General features: G+C 39.1%; 1 protein-coding gene across 1 annotated transcript in view; it reads left to right on the top strand.

The window, feature by feature from the left end:
- Positions 1-27,039, top strand: part of PHLPP1 (PH domain and leucine rich repeat protein phosphatase 1) — a 178,903-nt gene that overhangs the window by 96,815 nt on the left and 55,049 nt on the right. The window contains exon 5 of the mRNA XM_019657689.1: positions 7,007-7,173. Within this exon, the coding sequence (XP_019513234.1) occupies positions 7,007-7,173 (167 nt within the window). The remainder of the gene's footprint in view (positions 1-7,006; positions 7,174-27,039) is intronic.

Below are 27,039 nucleotides of genomic sequence, written 5' to 3'. Positions count from 1 at the left end.
GAATGATAGCTTCTCCAGACCTTCCCGTTGTTGGTCTTCATTGGTTTATCATTTCATGACCTCTAGTGATTTAGAATGATATGTAAATGGGTATATTTTCTTTCTTGGGTTTTTTTTTTCTTGTCATATCATTTAATCATTTAAGGCAAAGAAATAGTAAGATACTAGAATTTCTGGTAGAATTTACTAAGTCCAAAATTGGCAGCTTTATATGCTCCTATTAGGACATTACCATTGTAACTAATTTTTTATAGGAATTTTCTGCATCTTTTATAAAAGATTTTATAAAATGGCAATTAGTAAAGGATCAAGAAATGAGATGTCATTGTGAAGTCGCCTGGGGTCAAGATAAGGCATTTCTTCTTATATTGGTAGAATTTTTTTAAAGAAATGATTGCATGTTGTGAAGCAGTGAGAATTTAAAATTTTTGAAATTGGAAATTTTTGTTTCATATAAAATATTATAAAACTTTCTTGATGAGGATGAAATTGAAAATAAGTTGTTAGAATGCTTAGCTAATAAAGTTAATAAGCTATTCTAAATTTATATTCTCCTACCTGATGCCTTCCCAAAGCATTTTTGGGGGGGTGAGAATGAAAACTAGGTTAGTTAAGGTTAAGAATTTTTTACAGAAGTCTCGTAAACTCCCCAGAGACTATCCCTGTAGCCAGAGCATAATTTCCAAGCCACTAAGGCTAGGCCAGAGCAATTAATGACTCATAACGCCAGTTTACGGCAATCTTTTACTTCAGACAAGCAGAATTATTTGTGCTATTTCAGCCGCTTTGACCAAGCCTTTCAGAGTCATTTTGTTTGATTTGAACCTGCCATACATATAATAATGATAAATACCACTTTATAAAGCATAGTGGGGACAGAAAAGTCACATGAAGATCATTCTAAACTTTCCCTTGCCTGTGAAAGATGACCGTCCACCCAGTGAACGTGAAGCATGATGGGAGCAGTGCAGACTGCAGACCCGCTGCAAGAGCAGATGGCAGGGATAGGTTAGGATAGGACAGATATTAATATATTGCTATAAAAATGCAAGTCAAAATCAGAGTCTTGTTTTTAACACACACGTCCTAAAGGTTGGCAGTGAAAAAACTGAGGAAAGCACTGAGCTGAGTGGCATGTTAGAAACGCAGGAGAGCCCAGTAGGTGATCTGCATAGGTCGCTGTTCCTGTTGTCATTTGATTTTTACCCCGCAGTGTTCTTTGGGGGAAATAATTTGAGGGCCACATGAACTTTCTTTTCATACATGTTTACAAATCATTTGGAAAAGAAGACAACCTGAGCATGTGGTTCAGGCTCATTTTAATGGATCTCCCAGGGTACATAGGTTCCTGGGGGAAAAAAAAATCCCATTTAATTTGCTAACACTAAATTATCAGCCTAAAAAAAAAAAAAGTGGCTGTTGTTAATACAGACTAGCACTGATTTCCAAGCCCCAGGTATGCTGAACTTTTCTTCATGGGCACTTCATCAGTGGTCAGTGAGCTCCAGAGCCAGTGTAGTGCTCTGCCTTGCGTGTCTGAGCTTTATCCATGTACCTGCTCGGCGTGCCGAGGGCGGTGGCCGGTGCTGGGGCTCTTCCTGGCTTACAGGTTTCTGTTGCTTGTAACTGTGGTCGTTGGTTTAGGGATACTTGGTCTGCAGGGCCTCTCCTGAGTTTCTAAAATGAGAACATTTTATGTATAGCAGCTTGTTTAGTTGACCAGGGCAGGTATGACTTCTTCCACTTGAGAGGTGAAGATGGATAGGTGGAGTGACTTGTCCAGGGCTGCGTGGCTGGGAAGTGGTGGAGGACAGCTCTGCCACGGTGCCCTTTCTCCTGTGTGTCAAGTGGCTGGGGCCTCCACTTCGTCTCCCGCTATTCTTGTGTTTGGGGTGTAATGGAAGTACAGTAGCTTTTGCCAAAACGATTTTATATTCTGATGTGAGATCCTTCAGACGTTCCTTTCTATAACAAAGATTTGAGGTGATTTCTACCTGTGCCTGTTTATTTCATTTTCTTTCCAAATTTCTGTTGCCTTGTAAACTTTTCCTGTAACCTTTTGAAATTCAATTGGGCGTTCACCCGGTGGCATCACTGCTGCCCAGGTGGACAAGCGTGAGGTAGGAGTGGGCTGGACCATGATGACAGGAATGGTGCCCTCAGGGGACTCCCCGTTTCCTGAAGTCTGTGTGTGGTCAGCAGATGTCTCCTCTGCTCCTGTCCAGGAGGACTCCTGTCTGTCACTGCCTGCTTTCATTCCTAAGGCTTAAGCTTACCCTAGGGATGGCTGCTGATTGTCTTTGCTCTGCTCTGAGGGGTTACGTTATTATTTTATCACAGGAGTCAGAGGAGCTCCCCTAGGTCAGATCTGAACTCTGCCCAGGCCTGACTTGATGGCATAGCATTCATAGTCCAGGCTATTACCCAGAGTTGGGTTCTGCTATGCTTTTGTGTGACCTTGGGCACACTCTGTGACTCAGTTTAACCTTCCTCTTTGAAACGGGGATAAGTCCTTACTACACTGAGCTGTTGTGAAGGTTAAAACTAAGTATTATGTCTAAGGCACTTAGAAGTGTGCCTATCAGAAGTGACGCCTCCTACACGTTAGCCATTATTATTGCTACTACTACTTGGGAAAAAAAAAAAGCTAGGCTAGTAAAAGGCTGCTTGCTCTGAGGGGTGCGTACAGGTAGTTTTCTGATTTATTTTTATTACTCATTTAGGTCTTTCTCATTTTGAGAAGGCTCTTAGCTTTCATGGATGCTATGTAGGTAGCCCAGCTGGTAGTTCTTTTCATTTGCAAGTCATGCAAGACCTCTTTGTGGCGGGGCCCTGGTGTGGCCAGGCTGGTCTGGGCGGGAGCATTTAAACCTCGCTCTGTGGCAGCACAGGACTGGGCAGAGGCTAGTGGTAGCGTCCGTGGCCTCCTTGACAGCTCACTGTCCCACGGCCATTGTGACATGCTTAATTCCTGGCCTCGTGGTAGATGCTTCCAGTTCTGCCACGACTCCCACAGCCTGTGCTTGCTTGCTGCAGCTTTGTTAATGTGCTTTCCTCCCCCCTGGTTTCCAGCAGGGACAGCTTGCGGCCCAGAATGAGGAAAGGAATCAAATACAACTTGACATTTAATCATTATCTTTTAGTTGTCCAAAGAGAGTATTTAGTGGGATGCTTCAGTTGAAATAGAATTTGTTCTCTTCAAAGTAATCTCCACATGAAAGAATATACTAGAAGGATCAGATGCAAACTGGTGAGAAAGGCGGGGTGGTAAAGTGGTCGAGTGGCCATTATTCTTCCAGCAAATACTTTGGAGGGTCATACCAAGTCCTGAGCCTGGGGTGTATCGGAAAACAAAATAGGCAGAAACCCTGCCCTTGTGAGCTTCCAGTCTAGAGACAGACGCTTCTCCGCACCTTCCCACTTCTCATTTTGCTCACATGAAAAGCCAGTCTTGACAGTGACCTGAAAGGCTCTGCAGGATCTGCTGCCCACCCCCGGCCGTTACCTTCTTACCTCCTGCAGGTCGCTCCCCGTACCTTACTGCTCCCCATGCTGTTCCTCAAACATGCCGCAAGCAGGCACATCGCTTTTTAGGGCTTTACTCTGCTCCTTCCTCTGCCTGTAGTGTTTGTCTTCTAGGTAGTTCTGTTCAGCTGACTTCCTCATATACTTCGTGTCTAAATGTCACTTTTCAGTGAGGCCCCCGCTGACCGACTTACTTAAATTACAGTCCGCCACCTTCCCAACATCCTGACCCCCTTTTGACCCCCTTTTCCTTGCTATATCTTTTTTCCCATAGTATTTACCAATTTTTAATGTATCATTTACTTCCTTGTGAAGTATGTTTAATGAGGGCGGGGATCTTCATTTTGTATACTGAAGCATATTAAGTGCTTTCCCAGATGAGTAATTGGCACTTAGAAGGTATTCAGTAAACATGTTGAATGAATGAAAATGAAAATTACAATACTATGGAAGAAATTGAGAAGGGTATATTAATTTCCTATGGCTGTCGTTAAATTAACACAGCCTTCATGGCTTACGACAACAGAAATTTGTTCTCTCGCACACCTGGAGGCCAGAAGTCTGAAATCTGGGTGTCGGCGGGGCTGTGCCCCTTTGCAGGCTGTAGCAGACAACCTCCGCCTTGACGCTTCCGGCCTCTGGTGGCCCCCTCCACTCCAGCCTCGCCCTCCATGGTCATATGGCCTTCCTTCTCGCTCAGAGCCTTCTCGTCCTTCTTATCAGGATCCGAGTACATATATTAGATCCCACCAATAATCCAGGATAAGCACCTCCTCTTCTGTCATGTAAGGTACTATTCACAGATTCGGAGATTAGATGCAGACATACCTTTTTGGAGGCGACCATTCAGCCACTACAGTGGATTAAGGGAATCTTTGGTTACAGGAGGAGGAACCATCCCTGCTTTACCACCTAGTGTAACCACTGAATGCAAGGAAATCCGGAAGACCGTTCTCATCTGTTTCCCCCTTTTTATACTGACGTTTTTATTGAGATTACATTATTTTTTCTAATTACACACACTTGCACACACAAAAAAGAACTCAAAGGATAGTATTATAATTCCCATGTACTGGCCTCCCCAGTTGTCAACATATTGGCATAGTTCCTTCACATCTTCTATTTTCCGAACTCCATCTCCTGTCCTATTTCCATTTCCCTCCCTGCCTATCTAGAGGTAATCACTACCATTAATTTAGTATATGACCAATGTATGGTTTATAGCTTTATTGCCCATATAACTATTCATACATAATATATGGAGTTGTGTGTGAAAAATGTTTTTCATAAATGGCATTATACTGTATATAGCTTTCCGCAACTTGTTTTTTTATCATTCCGTGTTGATACATATGAATCTAGTTTATTCATTTCAACTGTAGCTCTAAGGAGGCTCCCCTCCCCCCTCCTCTCTCAGCTTCCGGATATAGAAATCCCACAGAAGGCCTTTGATTAGCCTCGTTTGTTTGGATCACTTGCCGGTACCCATTGGATCAGTCTGTGGGCTCAGCAGATGGGGTCCTCTGATTGCTCGAGCCTGGAGAACATGCCCACCCCTGTGTAGCCAGAGGGTCAGTGTATTTCGTTTGCTGCTCTCATCAGGATCACATGCATTTGAAGGATTGTTACCAGAAGAAGTGAAAAAAAGATTGCGGACAGATAAAAACACGGATTTCCACTCAAGTTTCAACCTTGAGCTTGGACATCATGTCCTCTGGGAAAAGCCTTTCCTGACTCCTTATATCATGCCCCTTGCCCTTGTAACCATTCTCATGCACTCTTGTAATTGCCCTCTCCTTCTGTTAAGGTGTACTGGTTCAGAGCAGACTGTCTTGTTTTACTGCTGTACCTCAGGAATTACGAGGCCTGGCACACTGCTGCATACTCAACACATATTTTTGAACAAATGATTTGACTGAGTACAACTTGCAGCCTCACTTCCTGCCTAGGAATCCTGTGTGGCTGTGGCATGTTTGCACCTGCCTTGCAGGCCCATTAAATTCTGGCTCTTTTCACATCTTTTGGTTTATATGGATGATTTGGCTCTGTTTGGGATTTCTTTTTCTTATTTAATGGTGAAAATTCAAGGAAAGATGAAATTGTCCAAATGCAAACCAGACTTCCTTTGTAAACTCTTTGGAGTTGAGCCCTGCCAGGCACTTTTTACCCCCGTCATTCCCTCAGCTTTCATGTGTGCACAGGAATTGTTTTCCAACTTCAAACATGAACATGTTTTAGCATCAGGAGCATTTGGATTCCAGTGGCTATACGATGTCAACCATTCTATCAATATTTGGAAGTAGCAGTGGTAATGATAATACTAGCAGTCACCATTTATTGAATGCCTTTTCTGGGCCAGCCATGTAGATAGGCCTGTTATGCAGATGAGAACACTGGAGCTCGGAGAGCTCAGCGATCTGCCCAGGACTCTCTCAGCTCCTAACTGGGGAGCTGGGATGTGACCCGCGCGCTGACACCAGAGCCACACTCCCAAGGACCGCGTTCTCCTTCTGTAATTAGGAAAGAGACAGCTGGGTTTGGGTAATAGAAGAGGACATCAAACTGATTGTAGATAGAGTGCTGGGAAAGGTAGAGCATGAGGGGGAATCAGCCCAGCTCTTAGAACAGTGCTCCCATGAGGAGGAAGGTGCCAAGGTGTGTGTAAGCAGGGCTGAAGCCACGCACTGTGGCATGAGCTGGCACATTAGTCAGAATGCTGGAGAGAGCATTTGAGAGAGACTGGTTACCCTGTGCTGCTTCTGTCTTCACCATGTGGGTCGGTCTGTAGTCCTAGAAGGGGTCATTTAACTAGGAAGGCTTTGAATATGTGGATCAACATTTGGGCATTACATACATTTTACTTAGAATACCTGCATGAAGCAAAACACAGTGCATTTATAAGCATCTCACTGAAACTGTGCAAGAAACAAATGAGAAGTTTACAGCGGACAAACAATGGAATCCGATTGTATGCTACCATTATCATTACACTTACGTGCAATACCACTGATACTACTTTTCTTTATTCTCGCTGGTTTAAATAAAAATATACAAGGACTTTCATAGGTTCAGCCTAGATGTTAGTGCCCATCTCCCAACCCTGTCTTTACTCTGAAGTCTTGTATTATTTAGCTCTGACTTCTCTTACCATGGATGTTTTCAGGAACATAACCCCTATAGCTGGAGATGATTACTGATATCACTAAACTTGATAGGATAATCTGTGCTCTTTGTAACCTGTCTCCCATACTAGGTTACTGTAAATGCTTTCCAGGCAAGGACACTGTTTTCTGCTTTCATAGTATGCACTTGACTCAGGTCTATACCAAGGAAATACTCTGTTGGTTTGTATTTGGACTCTTAGTGCTATGCGCATAGTGTGTCTGTGTTCCCAGCCGGGGTTGTCTTATTTCTATCCACAGAAAGTCGTTACAGCATAAATGGATGGAATTAAAATGGCCTTTGGCTTTCTCCCCTATAGGTTGCATCACAGCGCATCAGCTCAGTGGACCTCTCCTGTTGTAGCCTAGAGCATCTGCCTGCCAACCTCTTCTACAGCCAAGACCTCACTCATCTCAACTTAAAACAAAACTTCCTAAGGCAAAATCCCAGTCTACCCACTGCCAGGGGGCTCAATGAGCTGCAAAGGTGAGCATGCAGAAAAGGATAGGGGTGTCAGGTTCTCGTTGTTTCTTTAATGTTCTGACTTAAAAAGCTACAGTGTCTAACATTTCTTTTTCAGAGGGCAGGGTAATAAGACTTCATTAGTGAAGACATTGTCAATTCTTATTCTGAAATTTTTTCAAGGTGCCTGCCTTTGAAATGAATGATTTATGATATTTATTAACTGGATAGATTTATATAAGAACATTTCTCTTTAAATCACTCCTATATCTTAACTGATCTACAAATGGGTCTGTGAAAAGTTAGTGATGTTTGTTTGGTGTGTTACTTCTGAACTACAGGGGTTGGTCAGATTAAGTTATTTCTTTTGAAACATACAAAAGGTAGAGTTTTTTTTTTTCCCCATGAAAAAGATATTTCCTTAGAAATTCCTAAGAACTGAGGTTTAAATCCATTAACACCATCTGGGTCATCTAGGTGATTAGTGTGTAGATTTCAGGAGTCACATGTCAAATGAATGGGGTCTGCTCCTTTGTACACAGAGAAAAGAGACTTTACTTGCATGTATCCAAAACAAATTTAAGAATTTACCATATTCATTTCCTTTTCCTTATTTGGTGTAATAATCAATTTTGATTCTGTGATAAGTGAAGCTTCTTATACTTATGTATTTGTTGTAAATATATGAGACTATAACTTCAGAGGAATATCACTTTTAAACAATCAATTGTTCATATGTTCTTAAATGACCAATGATGATCAGAGATTAAGCTATGGTAATTAACCATTGTGATTATGTGTTTATAGTTTTTAACATCCAGAAAGAATAATTCAGTGTTTATTATAAGCTTTGTGCAGATATGTAGGAAAAAAGGGAACGTATTTTCATGGTCTTTTCAGATAATTGCGACTATCCTTTTGATACTATACCAAAACTTGACAAGCAATCGTTTCTTAAATGTTAGTTCTAATGTGGAATCTAAAACTCTATTAGTGAACTTTTAAAATCTTTTTTACATTAGGATCCATTAGCTTTTCTTGCACTTTGAATGGATTTCTGCCCATGCATTATTTTATTGCATTATGTGTTGGTCTTTTGGAATACTGGTTTGTTGGGTAATACAGATATTCCACATGGTAACGCATTTCATTATGCAATTTCATGAAGTCACAGTTGTTATTATCACCACTGATCTCATCAGAAAAATCTTTAAGTATTGGAATGTTGTCAAGCTCACTGTGAAAACGTTTTCCAAAATTTTAATTTTCAGTTGAAAGCTTGAAGCCTATCCTTGGCAACAAACACTGTCAGTTTTTCCTGAATTGACCTTCTCCCTTCATTGTAGAGAAAATGTCTGCCAAATACCCAAGTCTAAATAACGAGTTTGTCAGTTGTTCTTTCAAGTAAAAGTGTTATTCCATAAACACAGCGAATAGTTTGGCTCACAGCTCAAATAATCGTACAAGTGTTCTCCTTGAGATAACCATCACTCTTTAGTATACAGAATAAGTGCTTTATGTGTACTTCCTATTTTATCACCCAGAAAATAAAGGTCAAATGTAACACAAATAATTTTCATGCATCATCAAGGACATTTTTAAGTAAAACTGGCATAACAGATTTTTAAAAATAATTTTTACTGGATTGCATGGCAGACAAGAACTGGGACAGTTTGGTGCTGCATTGAATTAGTTAATAGGAGTAAGAGCTCCAGTAAGGATACCATGCTTGAGCACTTCCTCATTGTTCCCCTGGAGCTGATACGTATGATGAAAGGAAATCACAGCAAAATTCTCGAACCTAGGTTTTCATATGCCCTAAGAATTGATAATAATATTTTTACTGACACTACTATAATAAAGTTACTATGATTTTTTGCCAAAGGGTTACATCATGATTAAGTCTGTTTCTGAGTTTTGAAATTATTTTGAAATATTTTTGTGTATTTCAAAGCAGTATATATAGGCTTCTGCACTTTCATTACAGAACATCAAGACCTTATTTCATGCCATTGAATCCTAGCATTTCTGAACCGAAAGAGGCATTAGAATTCATCCAAACCAGTGCTCACATCTTAGAGATGAAATATTAATAGATGGAGATATTGAAAGTCAAATTCAGGTTAACAGTTACCTTCTGGGAGGCAGTTAGGGGCATGGGATTAGGGCATGGTTTGAGGAGGGTTACAACTATATCCATAATATTTTTTTTAAAAGAAAAGAAATTAGCCCCAAATATGACAAAAACGTTAATATTTGAAAAGGCTGAATAGTTGGTACTTGAATGATCATTATTATTTTCTGTATTTTTCTATTTGTATGTTTCATAATAATCCAAAAAATGAAGCCTAAACAAAATCAAAATGCCTCTGTATTCAAGGGGAATGTGATGCTTCTAAAGAGCCAGCATTTGTGGACTAAATGAATAGATACGCAGATGGATGGGTATTTGTGGCATTGCCTTGACTCTTAGTTCTTTCAGAGTCCCTGATTGGTCCGCCATATCTATTGTTTCAACATCTGTAAATACCTTTTCAACCCATCCCCCACTTTCTGCTTTCTGTCCCCCAACACACCGTCTCCACCAGCTGTTAGAGGAAGCACTTCTCAGCTCTCACCTAGAATATTGCAGAAGCTTGGAGAACTGGTTGTCTTACTGCCATTTTCCTACTGCAGTTCATTCACTCTAGCTTTCTAGCCTACTGTTTTGTACATTTCTTGGTTTTGTTTTGTTCTGTATTTTAAAAAGTTTAAACATTTTCCCCATCAAGCCAATAGCCTATATAGATAAAAAAAAAATTAGCAACAAGATTTAAACTAAACACAGGTGCCTAGAACTCCAGCCCATTCTTACACCAAGTCCTGCTCCCCAGGCAGCCTCCTTTGAGTCTTTGCTGTTTTCTTCCGAAATATTATGTGTATACTACTACTATTTAAATCTTTTGGTTATTGGACATTATATGTTGACTTCTTACTGTGGAAGATGAGGATTGAACTCTTTTACATTGTGTCACACACACACCCCTCCCTCCGCCCCACAGCACATGCACAAACTGCTGCTGCCCCATCCTGTCCGTGGAGAGGTATCAATGTGGTTGTGTCAAGGGGTGACATTATGTAGAGCACAGAACGATGATTTACACTAACATGCAGTGATTGTACCTCCTTTCTTGTGTTGGCTGGATAGCAGCCTCTCTTTGTCACTTGTGTACTTCTTCGTTTCTCTGGTATCCCCAAGCTCCCAGACAGAACCCTTGTCTGGGGCTGGAGCCAGTGGAGGCCCTTGCTCCCATAGATGTTGTCCTGGGCTTACCTTTTGTCACGTTCCTGGTCATAACCTCCTCATCTCCCCTATGCTAGACCCCTGGTTTTCCTATGCCTTGTGACTTCTTTCTTGGTTTACTCCCTCTTTTTAATGGACTGTCTTTTAGGATCTTCTTGAGAAAGGGGATGTGAGAACAAATTTATTAGACACTGGATATCTGAAAATATTTTTTCTTTCACACTTGATTGATAACTTGGCTGGCTTCTAGTAAGGAAAATGTTCCCTCCGAATTGTGAAGCCAGTGCATTGTTTTCTAGCTTCCACAGTTGCTATTGAAAAGCAGAATACTATTCTGATTTTTCTTTGTAGGTGACCGTTTTTCCTCTCTCTCTCTCTTTTTTTTTTAAACAACCCCCAAAAGATTTTAGGCTTTTTTTTTTTTATGACACCCTTTTAATTTCAGCCACTATGCTGAACACTTGATCTGAAAAAATTATGTCCTTCAGTTCTGGAAAACTTTAGCATTACTTTTTTTGTTTATAATTTTCTCCCCCTTGGTTTTCTTTTCTCTTTCTCTGAATTTCTGTTAGGTGGAAACTCCCTGTTTCTCTTCTAATTCTCTAATTTTCCTGTCTCTTTGTCTTAATGTTTTACCTCGTAACAGGTTTTCTCTACTTTACCTTAGCCTTTCTGAATTTCTGCTGTCCTTCATTTTCAGAGCTCTTTGTTTGTTTTAATTTGTGTGCATTTTAATAGCATTCTGTTCTTTTTTCCATGGGTGCATTTCTTCTCTTTCTGAGGACATTTTATTCATTTATTTATTTATTTTCTTCTTGCTCTGTCTTTTTTTCTTTTTTTCCTATATAGGTATATGATTTTTATGTTAGAAATTTGACTTCAGTATTTGGTAATCATTTGCTCTGTGTTCCTAGTTAATGGTGAGCCACTGAAAACAAATTGAATTCCTTGTCCTGTGGGCAGGGCTTCTCTACCATACAGCTTCACTGCTACGGGTGGGCCTTGTGTTTTCATTGGGGAACTTCCAAAGACAGTATCTGTGGATCTTTTCCCCGGGGCGTGTCAGTTTTACTGGAGAGGAATCCTTTGGTCTTCTGCCTGGGTAGTGCATGCCAAGATTCAGAGAGCTGAGTGGGGAAGAGAGCTGGAATCTCAGGGCTTAGTGTGTGGATGTTTATTTGATCCCCCTGTTTGCAGAACAGTGTTTTCTCCTCTGCCTGATGTCTTTGAGCCAGGAACTTTCTGGTTCCATTTTTTCTGGGGAATAAACTGTCTCCTGTTGGAATTGGGGAAAGGATATGGGATCTAACACCTCTTTATATAACCTTTTGAAAGGCTTTTTGTAGAAGTATAACAAAAACATAGAAAAGGAACAAATATGAGTATAAAATTTGATGGGTTTACAAAGTGAACACATCCATCTAACCAATACTGGTATTGAGAAGTAGACGTTTACTGCAGCAGAGGTTTCTGTTTGGTTTCCATTGCTTTAAGCATAGGGGAGATAGGCTAGGGGACTTGGTATATAGGGGCTAAGCTCTTGGGAAAAAACTGTTTTAAACCAGCTTCTTTTCCACCAAATACTACTATGAGATTTTTGTCCCCCACCTTCATTATCCAAGGAAGATTTTATTGATGTCTTCAAAGTAATAAGTGTGTAAGTATACATGCGCACGCGCGCGCGCGCACACACACACACACACATATAATGCTATGAAATGGTATTCTGTATTTTACACTCATATTTATGTTCCAGAAGGCATTAATGTAGTTCTTTTAGGTTTATACAGTTAGTATGTAGTTTTGAGAATATGCCACTTATGTAATTGCTTATTTTTATTTGTATGCTTAAGGAATTTGTGCTAATCTCTAGTGTATGTTTCACAGGGAACATGTTAGAAAGGTCCCAAAGGATAACTTATTTTTAAGTTTTTACCTAAGTCTCAAGGAATGAATATTTAGATTACAGTGTTACAGCAAATATCCAGGGAGAAATTTTTTAAGTACAATACATTTACAACGCGTAGGAGTTGTGAGACTTTTTCTCTTAAGCACATAATCCCTTAATTTTCTTCCTATTGCAAATTCTTGCTTTAAACAAATGAGCTACTTTCACAGGACATTTAAATTGGTATTTGCAGCAGCATTCTAAATCCGGAAAGATGGCATGCTGATGTACACACACACACACATCCACACATACACACATACACACACACACACACACGGGTCAGCAATTTCAGAGGAAAAACATTGTTCTTGGAACTACCACTGTTTGTTTTTCCTTTATTGGAACTCTTCAAGTTAGTTTTCAAAACATAGAGGAGAGGCAAAATCAGTAATTTTGGGTAGTTTTTATGGGTTCTTTTCTGATTCTGTATGTCACTAATAATTATAATGCATTATTTACCTCTATTTTATTAGTACTTCACTTATATTAACTATATCTCTATTTAGATGACCCAGATGGTTTTAGTACCAAAATTGTTATTATTCGCAATGGTGAATTGTTTTTAATAAAAGTTTCTTTGTAAAGTCAATGAAGATGACAACTTTTTGCTGGTTTAAATTCAAGGAATATAACTTTCTTTCCCATGTCTTAATTTTATTGTTTTTAATACTATATCAAAGCAGTATGAGCTTATTTGTGCTAAATTATATTGGTGTTTAAACATTTTGCTATATTGACAAATTTAGCTCTTTTAAATTTATCATTTATTAAAGTTCCATGGATGAAATATTGCATTGAAGGTCCCAGAGTTTGTAAGGCATCATAGACCAGAGAGTTCTTTCATGGTGATATCTACCACACAGCTTACAAAGAACAATGGGGAAAACAAACTCAAAAGCAGTGTTTGATAGTAAGAATCTGTATGCCTGTGTTCCTGGTAGCTTTGTCCATGGTATTTAGAAAATTTGCCACTTAAGTTGAACTTAAATGTCTTCATTTTAGATCGCTTTAATTTACTAATCATTTCTACCTACCACTTTTAGAGATAAGCCTATATTTTAATAAGTATTTGGCAAATTGATGATAATTAAAATACACACACTTAAATTGCTTACTTCTGTGCAATTGGAAATTGCACAAATTATAAAATAATTGCTATCAGAAATTGGTTATGTTTCAGTTGTATTTGATGGCTGGTGGTTATTCATCACTTTCATTCAATAATAAATACAGCAAGTGAATCTGCATTGCAGCTCTTGATATTTGTAGGTGAATTGGTCTAGAGAAACAAAGCTATCACGGTACAGGTCCCAGCAGGTTCTAGGATTCAAGCTACTCTTTTTTGTAGGCGGATTGCTAACTTTAATTTCAGTAGAAGTTGGTATTTCAAATTACTTGATAAATTGTTCTGTGTCTTTATCTCTGTAGAATTATTAATGTGCTTTTACCATATGTAACTCTGAAATAGACAATAGAGATATACCACCATCTGCTTTTTTTTTTAACATTCTCCTTTGAAGACTGAATTTTGTTGTTTTGTTGCTATTGTCCCTTTACAGTGTCACAATATTTTATGCACCATAGTTAAAGAGCCTGTTTTTATAAAGATATAATACCTAGGAATAACACGGTTGCCGTGACTTTTAAACAGTTGAGGTTGCATTTAATGTTTGCCCGAGTGACTTACAGTGTAGGTACCATAAGGAAAGAGTTGACTTCAGCCTGTCACCTTTATCACTTAACTGTTTTCTGTGCTCATCGTGTTGGCTCTGCTTGGCTTTGAATTCCTAGAGGGCAGGCGTCAGTTCTTCCCAGTTCTTCCTCAGAGGGAGGACCTGTTGCTAGGTCTTGGCAGATGAATGCGTGTGTGAATGAGTGGTGATGGGAATTGTCTTTTTCAACGCGGTATTAAGTATACCCCACTTCTTTGCAAAAGGTATTTGTAGCAACTTGTAGGAGGAAGTGAGACTGGTAGTTTATCATTCATTACATTTCTCTTTGGTTGAAGGTAAGATGAGAAAACAGTCTGCATAGTGAGATGATTCAGAAAACATTACATAGAAAAAGCTTTGTAACAAAGGATTTGAAGTTGGAAAGGGAGACACTAGCTTTAAAATGGACAGTATGATATTGGACTTTCTAAAAAAACAAACCTATGGGTCTGTTCATCATTCTGTAAACATACCTCGTATTCACCTTACAGGGAACGTACCGCTCCTGACTCTTTATCTGCCAGACCCAGGCTCCACCTCCTGAATCCTCCCACCCTTCAGAGCGTATTAATAATGCCTTCTGTTTCTTGAAACTTTTGGTTATTTCACTTCCATGTGACCTTTTCCTCTTCTGAATTGTTAGCTTTCTCTGCACTTAATGCACTTATCAGTTATACCTTTTATGGTAAACATTTGAAAACTTCTAAAATTGCCATCTGTATAAAGTTCTTGAGAGTAAAGATGGGGTTTCCTTATCCTTTGTATCCCTCCCCCCACAATATTTAGCTAGGAGTTATAGATATATATTACAGAGAGAGAGAGAGAGAGAGAGAGACTCAATAGTTGTTGGTTGTCCTATCACCAATGACAATCAAAAGAATATGATCCTAAAACTTTGAGAAGAGAGCATCCAAAAATGCTTTGAACAGTGGAATTACTTTGTATATTTAGTACTCAAGGTGACTATTTTAAGGGGACAGTAGTCATTTAGAATGATTGTTGATCTATTACATTATATTTTATGGCACCTAGAGATCAGTTTTAAGGAACTTAGGAGTCAACATGTAGTGATTGAGCCTTACAGGCTATGGTATAAAATGAGTATAATGTTATGTAAAATAAGGTAAAGATAACCTTTGGGTCAAGAAGAGAGTGAATTAAAGACTTAAAGGAAAGAAGTGATTTGAGCTGTGATTATATGTGAAATTTGTTTTAGCTGAAAAGAGTAAGAGAGATGGGGGGGGTCATGGATTTTTCAAATGGGAAAACAGTGGGAGAGAAGGAATGAAGTTGAGTTGGGTGTGAAAGTATGTGGGTGTAATAGAATGAAAGTTATGAAAAAATGAGCATTGAGAAACTCATAATTATGCCTGGCATTTATTAAGTACCTTTCTTCTTAGAAAACTTGATTTTCTGCATTTTTAATCCCCATGGAGTGGAAAACAAACAACCTTATTTCCTACTTTGTTCTTTCAGGGACCTGGCATTGCAAAGCTGCAAAGTTACTCATGGTAGTTACTTACCCTTACCAAAAGTTCACATTTCCAGGTTTTTAGAGGGAGAGATTTTAATTTTTGTTTTTTTTATCAGTAATTCCTGAAAACTCACTTGAAATGGAAATAGTGATGATTCATTAATATAGTGAAATCAGGAGGAGCACGCTAAAATAGTTTGCAGTTCATCTGCCAGACTTAAACTGCAGCACTTAGAATAATTTCAGCTTCTTTGAAGATGCTCTACCCTTTAAAAAATATGTCCACTGCCGAAGAATGCGTATAGCCGATGTATTAAAGAAGAAACAGTGCAAGTGCAGCTCAGGGAGAGAGATAACCTTGGGAAGGAATTTCCACTGCCTGGGTTGGAGGGGCTTGCCAGATGTGTAAGGAATTTCATACTGTATGTATGGAATGCCCTTTTCTCAGTTAACTCTTCCCAACACTGGACGTGCCTTTCTTATACAGCTTTGCTTTCAGATGGAATTTTGATCCTCTTGGGAAGCTTTCCATTTCACACAATGCCCATTTTCCTTCCCTGAGCCTTTGATCAAAGGAAAGCCTTTACTTGGTGCTTGGGGCGCTGAGATTGTGTAGCCTTTGGTCCTCTCCTTGGCATCCACTCCTAACCTCATTTCTGGCAATAATAGCCTATTTTCTTCTTCCCTCATACAGCACTTTTAAAAGGGGGGGGGGGAGCTTGAAAAGAAACAAAAGATTTATTTATCAGCCAGACTATACTAAATTACAGTTTGCCCTATTGGCTTCTTGGGATCCTATAAGCTGTTCTGTAACTTTTTTCCCACTTAAATAAAAGTGGGGCGGGATCTTCAGGAGGCTTGGCTGGATTCCAGGGAGGCTGCGGGATTCTGGCCAATTCCATTCTCCTGTTTGTTTTCGTTGAGCTCTTTGCTGTATTCTCTAAGCTTTGACTTAACTGTAAGAGTTTAATGTTCCACATAGTATTTGTAGGTATTCGCTTTTCTGAGTGGTAAGACACTTTTCACTCTGTGTAGCTCTTAGGGGACAATGATAGGCATTCAGTGAGCGGGCCGACAGATGCTTCCTTTGTGGGAGTTGATGGTGAAGTGTCATCGTGTCCTGGAACTTGGAACATGGTTAACATCATAACTGATGACTTCTGAAGTAACTCTTTGGCTGCCAGGGTGAGAATGCCGATGGAAACCAATAATGTTCCTCTTTCTCCCTTCATCCTCTGCCCCATGTCAGGCAGACCCAGCTAACGCTGGAGCCCCTTCTAACAACTCACGTGTAACTTTTGAAAATGAAGAGCCCACGAGAGTTTCTGTTTCCTAAGAGTGTCTGTAATTTTCATGTCACTCATCATGTTCTCCAGAGTAATAGAGCTTTGAACAGGAGTTCTAGGCATGCCTGTCGTCATGTCCCACGGGTGGGTTAGGATGCTGACGCTAGAGCTGGCAGGATATTTGACTGACCTCTCTGAAGTAGGGCACACCCATCTCTCCCTGGTGATGTCTTTGGGACAGATAATGAACAAGAGACCCTTAAGAAAAAGCCTGACTTACCAAATAGTTGTTTTTTCTTTTCTACAATTTAAAACTTTCTGATAGAAAGCATGCTTTCACCCCACATAGAGAGTTGTGTGTGCGTGCGTGCAGGAAGTGCAACAAGGGAAGGAGATGTTATCTGATTTATGTGATATACAAACATGCATCCTAGGAAAGATTGTTTCACTCCCCTATTCCAAATTTTTCATTGGTAAATAGCATTGTCTTCACCTGAAATTCGAGGTGCTCTAATGAGTTTTTGTTTTTTTTAAAGATTTTATTGGGGAATTGGGGGATGGAACAGCGTTGGGGAATTGGGGGAAGGGGAACAGACAAGTCGCTGTGCTTTTTGTTCTTCAGTCTAGTTGTGGAGGACGTTGCTTCATTGGCTCATGTTGGTATTGTGATCATTGTGCTTTTCCCGGTTGAGGTAGATCGGTCACTGGCCATTGGACGGCCTCTCACAGTGGCTCACAGCAGCTCATGCCGGCTGCCAGCCACTCACGCTGGCTGCCGGCCACTCACGGTAGCCCATGGCAGCCCCCCTGCAGCCTACGCTGTCGCCGGCGCCTCATGGCAGCCCACCTCCAAGTTGAGCTTTCGTTCACCATCTTAGCTATAGAGGGCACAGCATCACTGGCCCATGTGGGATTCGAACCTGCAGCCCTGCTGCTCAGAGCTCATGCTCCCAAGCCAGTTCTTAACCAACGAGCCACTCGGCCAGCCCCTCTTATGAGTTTTTAAGTATCCTTTACAACCACAGGAGCTCTTTGCCTAGTAATATAGTTTGCTGTTACCTAATTACACCCTGGAGTTTTTGCCCTCCAAACCAATGTTTCTGACAATATGATCCATGAAATGCTTGCATCATAATCACCTGGGGTGTTTAGGAAACAGACATGCCTGGTTTCCATCCTAGACCTGCTGAGTCAGCACCTCTGGTGCTGGGGCCCAGGGATCTGCATTTTTAATGGTTCATGCTCAAGTTTGAGAAACAGTCACATTACCCTGTTCTTCCCGAATGGCCTCTCTCCCAGTCCCCACCTGCCTATTGTACTCTGTTCAGATCCATTAGATAAAAGGGAATTTTCTCTTCTTTAAGCACTCATGGTTTGTTTCTTTTTCCCAGTATGTTTTCATCTTCTGCTTTATAGTATAGCAGCTTTGCTCCTAAACTGTTTCAAGTTCCTGGAGGGTGAGAACCATACCTAATTCACTTTTGTATGCCTCATACACCTTTGTGCATAAGAACTCAGGAAATGTTTGGTGAATGCCTGGTTCAGTCCTAGGATTAGACCTTTTTTTATACTTAGTAAACTTTTGGGTGTGGAATTTTTTTTCTTTTGAACTACCAGATACGGTTGGTCCATTTGTAATGTGAACCTAAGCTACTCACATCTAAGCACATTTTCATGACATAATTATTCTCCCTGGCTTTAGTTTATGCACACTTTTTGATAATCTAACATCCTTGATAGAGAGATTATCTGGTTTTCATTTTAAAATATCCTTGTATGACTCAACTGGGATTTTATCCAAGAATACTATGTGGATCTTCTTCACTTTGCTTTGAAAGAGGAGTGGAAATAGCAATCTGTCTTCTTCCTTTTACAGAAATCTACATTTTACATATTTGTGAGATTATGTCACAAAAATGGCGGTGTGAGTAGTACCTCTTGAAATCTCCCCTGAAGTTACAGCAAATTGAACAGCTATAATTCAACAAAGGATAACCTAAGCAACATACATTTTTGTTATTTGTCCTGGAGTAGTTAATATTAAACGTGTCTTGAATAGTATTGCAATTAAATTGGCTAACTATGGGCAGATATGTTGAAAGTAAAAAAAAAAAAAATGGAGTCATGGATAAATTCAGTACAGAATCCATTTCATAAAAGACATGTGTTTAACTGTAACATGGTAACACGTTTCTTGTTTGTCTTTTTGATCATTATATTGCCAATTTAGAAAATCAGAAAATGACAGATTTATGCTGCTTATGACTCACTGTTTTCATGAATTTTAGTGTAGGGTAACTGTAGATCTAATGACTGCTATTTCTACATGATTGGTGTCTTGTGATTTGGAGTTGCTTTCTATATAATGTACTTACTTGATTCATAAAAGCCTGCTCCTGGAGTACACTCCCTCCCCTCTCCTGTATTGATTGTTGTATCCATGTGATTAATTTAGCCTAGGGTTTGGCACAAAGTAAGTAACCAAGACGGTGCCTCCTGTTAGAATTATTTTAAAAGAAAGATTTAAGCAAAATTTTCTCTCTTTAGGGAATGCTTTAATTTGCCTTTACAGCAGTATGTCCATCATAATTATTGCCAACACTGAGTGTTCTTTATTTCCTTGATTATTATTTTGGAAAAATTATGTCTATCAGCTTTGGTATACTTATTCTGCTTTTTAACATCTGCAGCAATTCTTAAGAAAATTTTACTCAAATCCTTTTGTGGCTGTAAATTTTCATTTTTATCCAAGTAAAAAATGCATGTGTTTATTTTTGTTTTCTAGTCATATGAGAAGATGATATGCTTACTTTGCTTGTATGGCGAGTCATTTATGGTAATTAGGATTAAGAGGGGATGGCTTCTGTATATTTTGACTGAATGTTGAGAAGCTGATCATATGTCGCATTAGCATTTGTGCAGGCTGGATCTCCCAGAAGACCTTGGCAGGTGCTTACTGGGAAGGAGGCTAGTGGACTGCTCTGGAACAGAACGGCGTTCATGAGTTCATGTGGATTCGTTTCACAAGTTGTAAAGGGACAACAGGAAAAAGAACGCTGTACCAAGAAATGGGGAAGTCACTCATAAGAGAGTTCAGTTCCAGAGCAGTGCAGTTTGGGGGTGTGGAGAGCAGTGTGAGAGCTAAAAGGAGTTGAGTCATGCCTTCTGACGGACGCGTAGGTGTTGCCAGCAGCTCTGAGGCAGGCCCAACCATTTCTCATGCTACCACAACCACAGACAAGTCCAGGAGGAGCACAGGGCAACAGGTATTTTCTTTCCTCTGCGTCCAAGAGAGAGAAGTCTCCTGCACATTGTTTTGCTTTCTTATGTAACTATCATATATAGTACATACAGGTTGCCCTATATCATACCTGGATTGGGGCAAAACTATTTTAAAAAGCTGTAGGACTAAGTTCACAAGCTAGTCAAGTTCCACACTAAAGGAATCAAAATTTGAGGGATGCGTGGAAGATACGTCAAGCAAGGTACTGACCAATGTCTCTTTCATTCGTTGACTGAACTAAGGCTTCTTGAGAGTAAGTGCATTCAATACACATTTTTAAAAAGTGCTTTGACACCCTTCCCCAGATTTGTCCTTCTAAAGATAAAAAGCTACTCTGTCAAACTAATCATTTTATTAAAGCATTTTACCAGTTCAAAACTATAAGGTGGGTTCCTAGGAAGAACAAAAATGTAGGCCCTTGATTTTATAAATTGTCTTGGGAAAAAAGGAAAAAGAAACCAAAAGTAAATGTGACTCGAGTTTACGCAAGTTCTTTTCTTTGTTTTCTTTGAATAGCACCGAACTTTTTCTTTTTGTTCTCTCTTCCCCTAGTGCAGCGGTTCTCAACCTGTGGGTCACGACCCCTTTGGGGGTCGAACAACCCTTTCACGGGTCGCCTAAAACCATCGAAAACAAAAAGATATTTACATTACAATTCATAACAGTAGCAAAATTACAGTTATAGAGTAGCACCGAAAATAATTTTATAGTTGGGGGTCACCACAACATGAGGAACTGTATTAAGGGGTCGCGGCATTAGGAAGGTTGAGAACCGCTGCCCTAGTGTGTTATGAAACTTATTTAAATTGAATGGATATTGATAAGGATGATTTATTTAATAAATGGTGTTGGCATAATTAGCTACCAGAAGAAAAATAATTAGACCTCTACTCAACATTATGTGTAAAAATAAATGTCAGGTGAAATAAAGATCTAAGTGTAAAAAATAAAATGCATAAACATTAGAAGGAAACAGAGGAGAACATTTGTGCCACTTTGGGTGGAATAAGAGGACCGTCTCAAGCAAGGTGAAAAACTCCATAAAGGAAAATATAGCCAAATTTGAGCAAATAAAAATTAACAGGTGGCAAAAAACACCATTAGCAGAGTGGGAGAAACGAAACACTGAGCTGGGAGTGTGACACAAATGCAACAGTGTGTGGCATGTAGTATTCAGGGAGTTCCTACAAGTTAGTAAATAAAAGATGACCAACCCAATAGAAAAATGGGCGAAGTATATGAATGTGTATTTAAAAGAAAATGAACTTCGCAAAAAGATGAACTTCACTGATAAATATAAATTGAAACGACCTACCACTTTTTGCCCACCAGATTAGCAGCAATGGAAAGGATGCTAACACAGATGTAGTGAGGGTATCATAGAAAGAAACCCTCCTGCATGGATGATTGGGAAGAGCAAATTTCTACCAACTTTTTGGTCATTTTGCAGTACGTATTGTAATTTAAATTGTATATACTCTTGGACCAATCCAGTACATTTTTAGAAATACAGGTTCACAATCCTTTATCTAAAACTCTTGAGGCCATTTGTGTTTCAGATTTCAGAGATTTGTAGATGGTTGAAGATAATACAGTGCATATACTGTATATTATACTTCTAGCAAGGTTTGGGACAGCACTCCATAAGCAAACACAATCTTATTTCTAAGGAGAACAAATGAATATTCACATCAGTTTAGGTCAGCTTTTACTTCCACATGAATCAATGAAAAATCTTTGAATTTTCAGAGCCTATTAGATTCAGAATTATGGATAAGGCATTGGGAGCCACCCCCCTAAATATTCCAAAATGAAATCATTGCTGCAGAAACGGATATGCTGAATTCTAGCAGCACAAAAATCATTCCTGATGTCAGTCAGTGGAGGGATGGAATAAATTGTGGTACATTTGCACTCCGTATTATGCAGCTGTCAAAAGAGTGAGTTAGATTTTTATGTACTGACTCAGAAATATGATTTGTTTGTATTAGATGAGAAAAGAAGTTGTAAAAGAAATGCGTGTGGCGTAATCCCTCTCAAAAAATAGGGAGGGAGGTTATCGCCTATTTATGTATGTATGTGTTTTGTAAGGAGGAAAGCTTTGGAAGGATATGCGAAGTGTGATCAAACAATATGGTGAACATTTAAATTAAAAAAAATTTATTATAGTAAAAGACATATTGCCATTAACCCCCCTCGCTTTGAACACACTTATCCCATCATTCTTGCCACTTTCTGAAGCAGTTCTGGAAGTCCTCTTTCGTGTTTTTATTGTAGTTGTGCTTTCGTGGCTGCCTTGATGTCCTGAATCATTTTGACTTTGGTGAAGAGCCAGAAGTCGCACAGTGCAAGGTGGATGACAACACACTGAAATGTTTTCCTTTGACAGAAATTGCTGTATACCAGAAGCGATGTGTGACATGGTGCGTTGTCGTGATGGAGGATGATTTATGGCACACTTTAAAATATACCTTCTCTCAACCGTAGCTCACACCTGACTGACTGCACTGAACAAATTGAAACTTGTCACACATTGTACTAAGGTTCGACGTGCTGCTTCCCATATTGAAGATCCCTGCTTTTACGTTAGATGGCACTCGGCAGCAGCATTCACCGTATTTTGTGATCACAGCAGAAAGGCTCCGTGTCACATATCGCTTCTGGTACGGAAATTTCTGTCAAATAAACCATTATAGTGTGTCCTCATCTACCTTTTTCACCAGATCTGGCACTGTGCGACTTCTGGTTCTTCCCCCAAATCAAAATGACCATGAAAGGTAAACATTTTGAATCGATTCAGGACATCAAGGCAGCCATGGTAACGCAGCTAAAGACACAAAAGAGGACTTTCAGAACTGCTTCAGAAAGTGGCAAGAATGATGGGATATTTGTTCGAAGAGAAAGGAAGGATTTTGAGGGGGATTAATGGCAATTTGTCTTTTACTGTAATAAATGTTTTTTTTTTTTTAATTTAAACATTTACCATGTTTTCTGATCACACCTCATATACCACACTCTTGACACTGGGTATCTCAGGAGGATGGTGTTTGGGAAGAAGCTTAGAGAGACCACATTTTAAAAATATGCTTCTATAGTTGGACTTGTTAGAATGAGTGTGTATTATTTTGATAATTAAATAAAGTCAGTCTTTCTCTTAAAAGTTAATATAGTGAGTATTACAGAGTACTGACAGCCTGGCACTACTCCACTAAGGTGCAGCCATTATTAGGGAGCCTGCTTGTCATAATTAATAGAAAGCAGGGGACTAAGCCCAAAGCTAGGCTTACAACAACAGCAGATCCTCCATTACTTAATACGGGAAGCCTAATAGTTTCCAGAATGTATTAGCATGTCCTCCCCACACAGGGGAAAAACATGGACTGTTACTATGAAACGGAAATCCAGTCACCCAGGGAATCTTTTTTTAATTGACCCACTTGTAGTGAATGATAACTCCAGAAAATAATACTGATTTTACTCTGACTCACCAAGTAAAACAAGTATGGTTTCCTCTTCATGAGTGTAATGTGTGACACTCATTTGAAGCACATTTGGAATATGTTTTAAAATAGAACTACTTCCACCATACTGTTATTTTACTTTACAGTTAAATTTTACTAGTATATCCTTAGTTCCTGAAAGGAAAATTACTAAAGATTTAGATGGATCTAAAAGCTAATTCGTATTAAGTCTCCAGATAGTCATCATGTAATTGATTTGGTTTTGTGTCCTAGATATATATATATATATGTATGTATATGTATGTATGTATGTATATGTGGCCATTCCCTTTAGTTCAGATGTAAAAAGAATTTTCTACATGAATTTTTGAGTGTGGGTAGATTCAGTGGAGAAATGCTAAGAAAGGAGAAAAGATGAAGCACTTTTATGATTCTGGCGAAACGAGCCCAGGATGGGGAGGCATTTGAGGACTGGCAGCCTTTTTTCCCCTTAAGTTTGATATCGCAGAACCTTTGCTTTTTCTTGTCTGCCTTTGGAAAACATGGCTCCTCCTCATTTTCTAGGGAGAACTTACTCCCAAGTAGTTTTTGGAAGCCAGAATGAGATAAGCTTATAGAGCTGTGGTTGATCTGTTTTCAAAAACCTATATATCTACCTAATAAAAGTAAGGAAATTGGATGCACGAATGTGATACATTTTAACCTTTCGATTTAATATAAGAAGTTAAGCACTCTTCCCTTCTGTAGAGTTAAATGATTTGCTCGAGGAAGTAGTTTGGAATATTATACCTGAAAATTTAGTGACTAAGGAAAAAAATCCATTTACAGCTAAGTGTAGACTATAAAATACATTAGCATGGCATACTGCTATCTAAAGGGAAGCTAGACCAGTGCAGGGATAAAACTAATGATTGTTCCCTCAGTGGCAGTTTTAGGGTGTGTGCTCTTCCTCCTTTGCTGTTAATTAGTATGGCTGTGAAGTTGGAGAAAGAAAGGGAAAGGTTAAGAACGTTAATAGATAAAACCCCTGGATAGTTTAGCACATTCGTTAGTGTACTTTGGTTTTATAATGTAAATACAGTAAGATGCAAATGGAAGAAATGTCATGAATTTAGCAAAGCAGTGATATCATCAGCTTCATTTTACCATCTTTCCCTGCCCCCACCCCCTTTTCACTTTCCATCATCTCAAGGCCCCACCGTTTGTAAGCAATCACAAATTTTGTTATATGGTGCTTACAGGATACTTAGTTTGAAAGTGACTTCAGTGTCTCTTTGTGAACATACACAATTAGAGTTTTCTGTCTTTGTAGATTATCAAGTGTGTTTAGTTGATTGTCCTTTTTTATGACACTTGGTATTAAAAACCAGAAGTGTGCCTTGGAACTTTGGGTTCAGACACACTGAGTTCTAAAGGCCCCAGTGCCCGTTACCGTTTACTAATGTGACACTGTAATACTGCGCCATGTAACTTCATTTTAGGAATTAACTAAGATTACTGTTTATTAGACTCTGGATAAATGTTAACTTGATTTCTTTCCCCTGCTCTGAGCTCTATTACAGAACAAATGGACATGAGTTATATCTCTTTCCTTAAAGTGTATTGCTTACTCTGGAAAGTGGAGTCAGTCTGTCCAGTTGTTGGGTATTTTGGGAGCGCTGGGCTGTGCCTGAATTGGTTTGAATGTACATGTTCATAATGTTCGAAATAATCGTCTTCTGTTGTCAATGATGCCTCTATCTCTAGGGGGAAATTAGGGTGAAAAGGAGTGCTTTCCAGACACTACTCTGATGCCCTTGTTTGACCTGTGACTTAGAATTTTCAGTAATTGATCCCATTTATATAAAACTTCAATAAAATGTAATAAAAGAACAGAAAAGATGAGGAGTACTGATGTTGAAAAGCCATAGATTCAAGTTGTATGCGACAGTCGCACCATTTCTCTGAGCCTTTTTTTTTAATTCTCTGAGCTTGGAATATGGAAGAAAATGATTTCAAAGGTCCCTTCTACTCTCATTTGATAACCCTGAGAAATAAGGAAAATATATCCACTTCAAGTAACTTTCTTTAGCCTTGGTACTGTGTGTGCGTCAACAAGATGTTTTTTAAAAACCAGAGCTTCTTGCACTTTTAGTTTCTAAAACATCAGAAAGATTCATCCCTTGTTATTGCTAAACTGACCACTATAGTTATTATAATCATCATTAAAATAATTTTTATTAATCTTAAATTTTGTGATGCTCTGATTCTCCTCTGCTTATACCTACATGGAACAGCTATGAAGAAATAAATATCTATAGCCTGAATGAGTATAATGTAACTTCACTTTAAGGGTTTAATTGTATGGTTTAAGAACTGTAATATCAATTTAAAATGAAGTTATATAAAATATTTCGACCAAATATGTGTTTTTCCAAAACCAGTTTTATTTTAGAACCTGGGTCTGTGCACATTTGATAACTTATCTGGCTCACTGTTACCGTGACAAAGCTAAAAGTCTTATTTTTAGGAGACAGAAAGATTTTCTAGTTTTTTCCTCCATCCGAGTGAGTTGTCACCATGCTCTCTCCTCTGCATTCTTTTTGAAGGAAGGTAAAGGAAGGAAAGGTCATCCACTCCCCATTTTGATCTCTTATCTCTCTTTTAACTTCAAATTGCCTCCAGGTATCTGTTTCACTCATTTTAAGACCTGAGGGAAGTAGATTCTAGGTGGACATTACCTCTTATCTTTCTCTGAAAGGGTTTTTGAATTGGCAGATACCTGTAATCTGACTGCTTTCCATATCTATTAAGAAAAAATGGGACTCTTAGAAGGCTAAGGGTTAGAGTTTCCAAAACAGATGAGTTTTAATGTGTTCTGATCAAGAACTTGAGTTCTCAGAAACAATCCAGGCTTTGTTTGCTAAATAAGCCTGCTGAACACTGTGTTCTTTTCTGGGAAGATCTTGTGGGGTGGGCTGCACAGGGAGGAGGATGAGGGAGGTGGGGAAGTAGTGAGGAGAGAGAGAAATTTAAGATACTTATAAATCAGAAGCAGCCCTTAAAATGTACAGGTCGAGGGCAAGAGTATAAATGGAGGCCCCATAGTGTATATCTAAATATTTAAGTTATAATTATGCTAACAAACTTAGATAAAATACAATCTCTCCTCCTACTTTGACAAATACACTTTTATAATGACCTGTGTGGGGAGGAAGAAACTTTCCTCTACCCTCAGGGTTCTTTCAGCTGGTCTAATCAAATGGACATGAGACAGATTAACAAGAGAAAACCAAATTTAATTATATACCTACATATGAGAGTCAGAGACCTCAGGTGCATGAGAGTTCAGAGGAGAAAGGGAAAGTCGGTATACAAGATGGTCTGAGCTAGGGACGATGCAAGGTGCTTTGGGAGTTTATAAAGGTCATTGCAGGATGATAAGAACAGATGTTTAGTAA

This window comes from Hipposideros armiger, unplaced genomic scaffold, assembly GCF_001890085.2.
Source record: "Hipposideros armiger isolate ML-2016 unplaced genomic scaffold, ASM189008v1 scaffold_278, whole genome shotgun sequence".
In the NCBI taxonomy this organism is placed as follows: Eukaryota; Metazoa; Chordata; class Mammalia; order Chiroptera; family Hipposideridae; genus Hipposideros; species Hipposideros armiger.
Note: the sequence above shows the minus strand (reverse complement) of the source record. Positions and strands in the feature narration are given on the sequence as shown.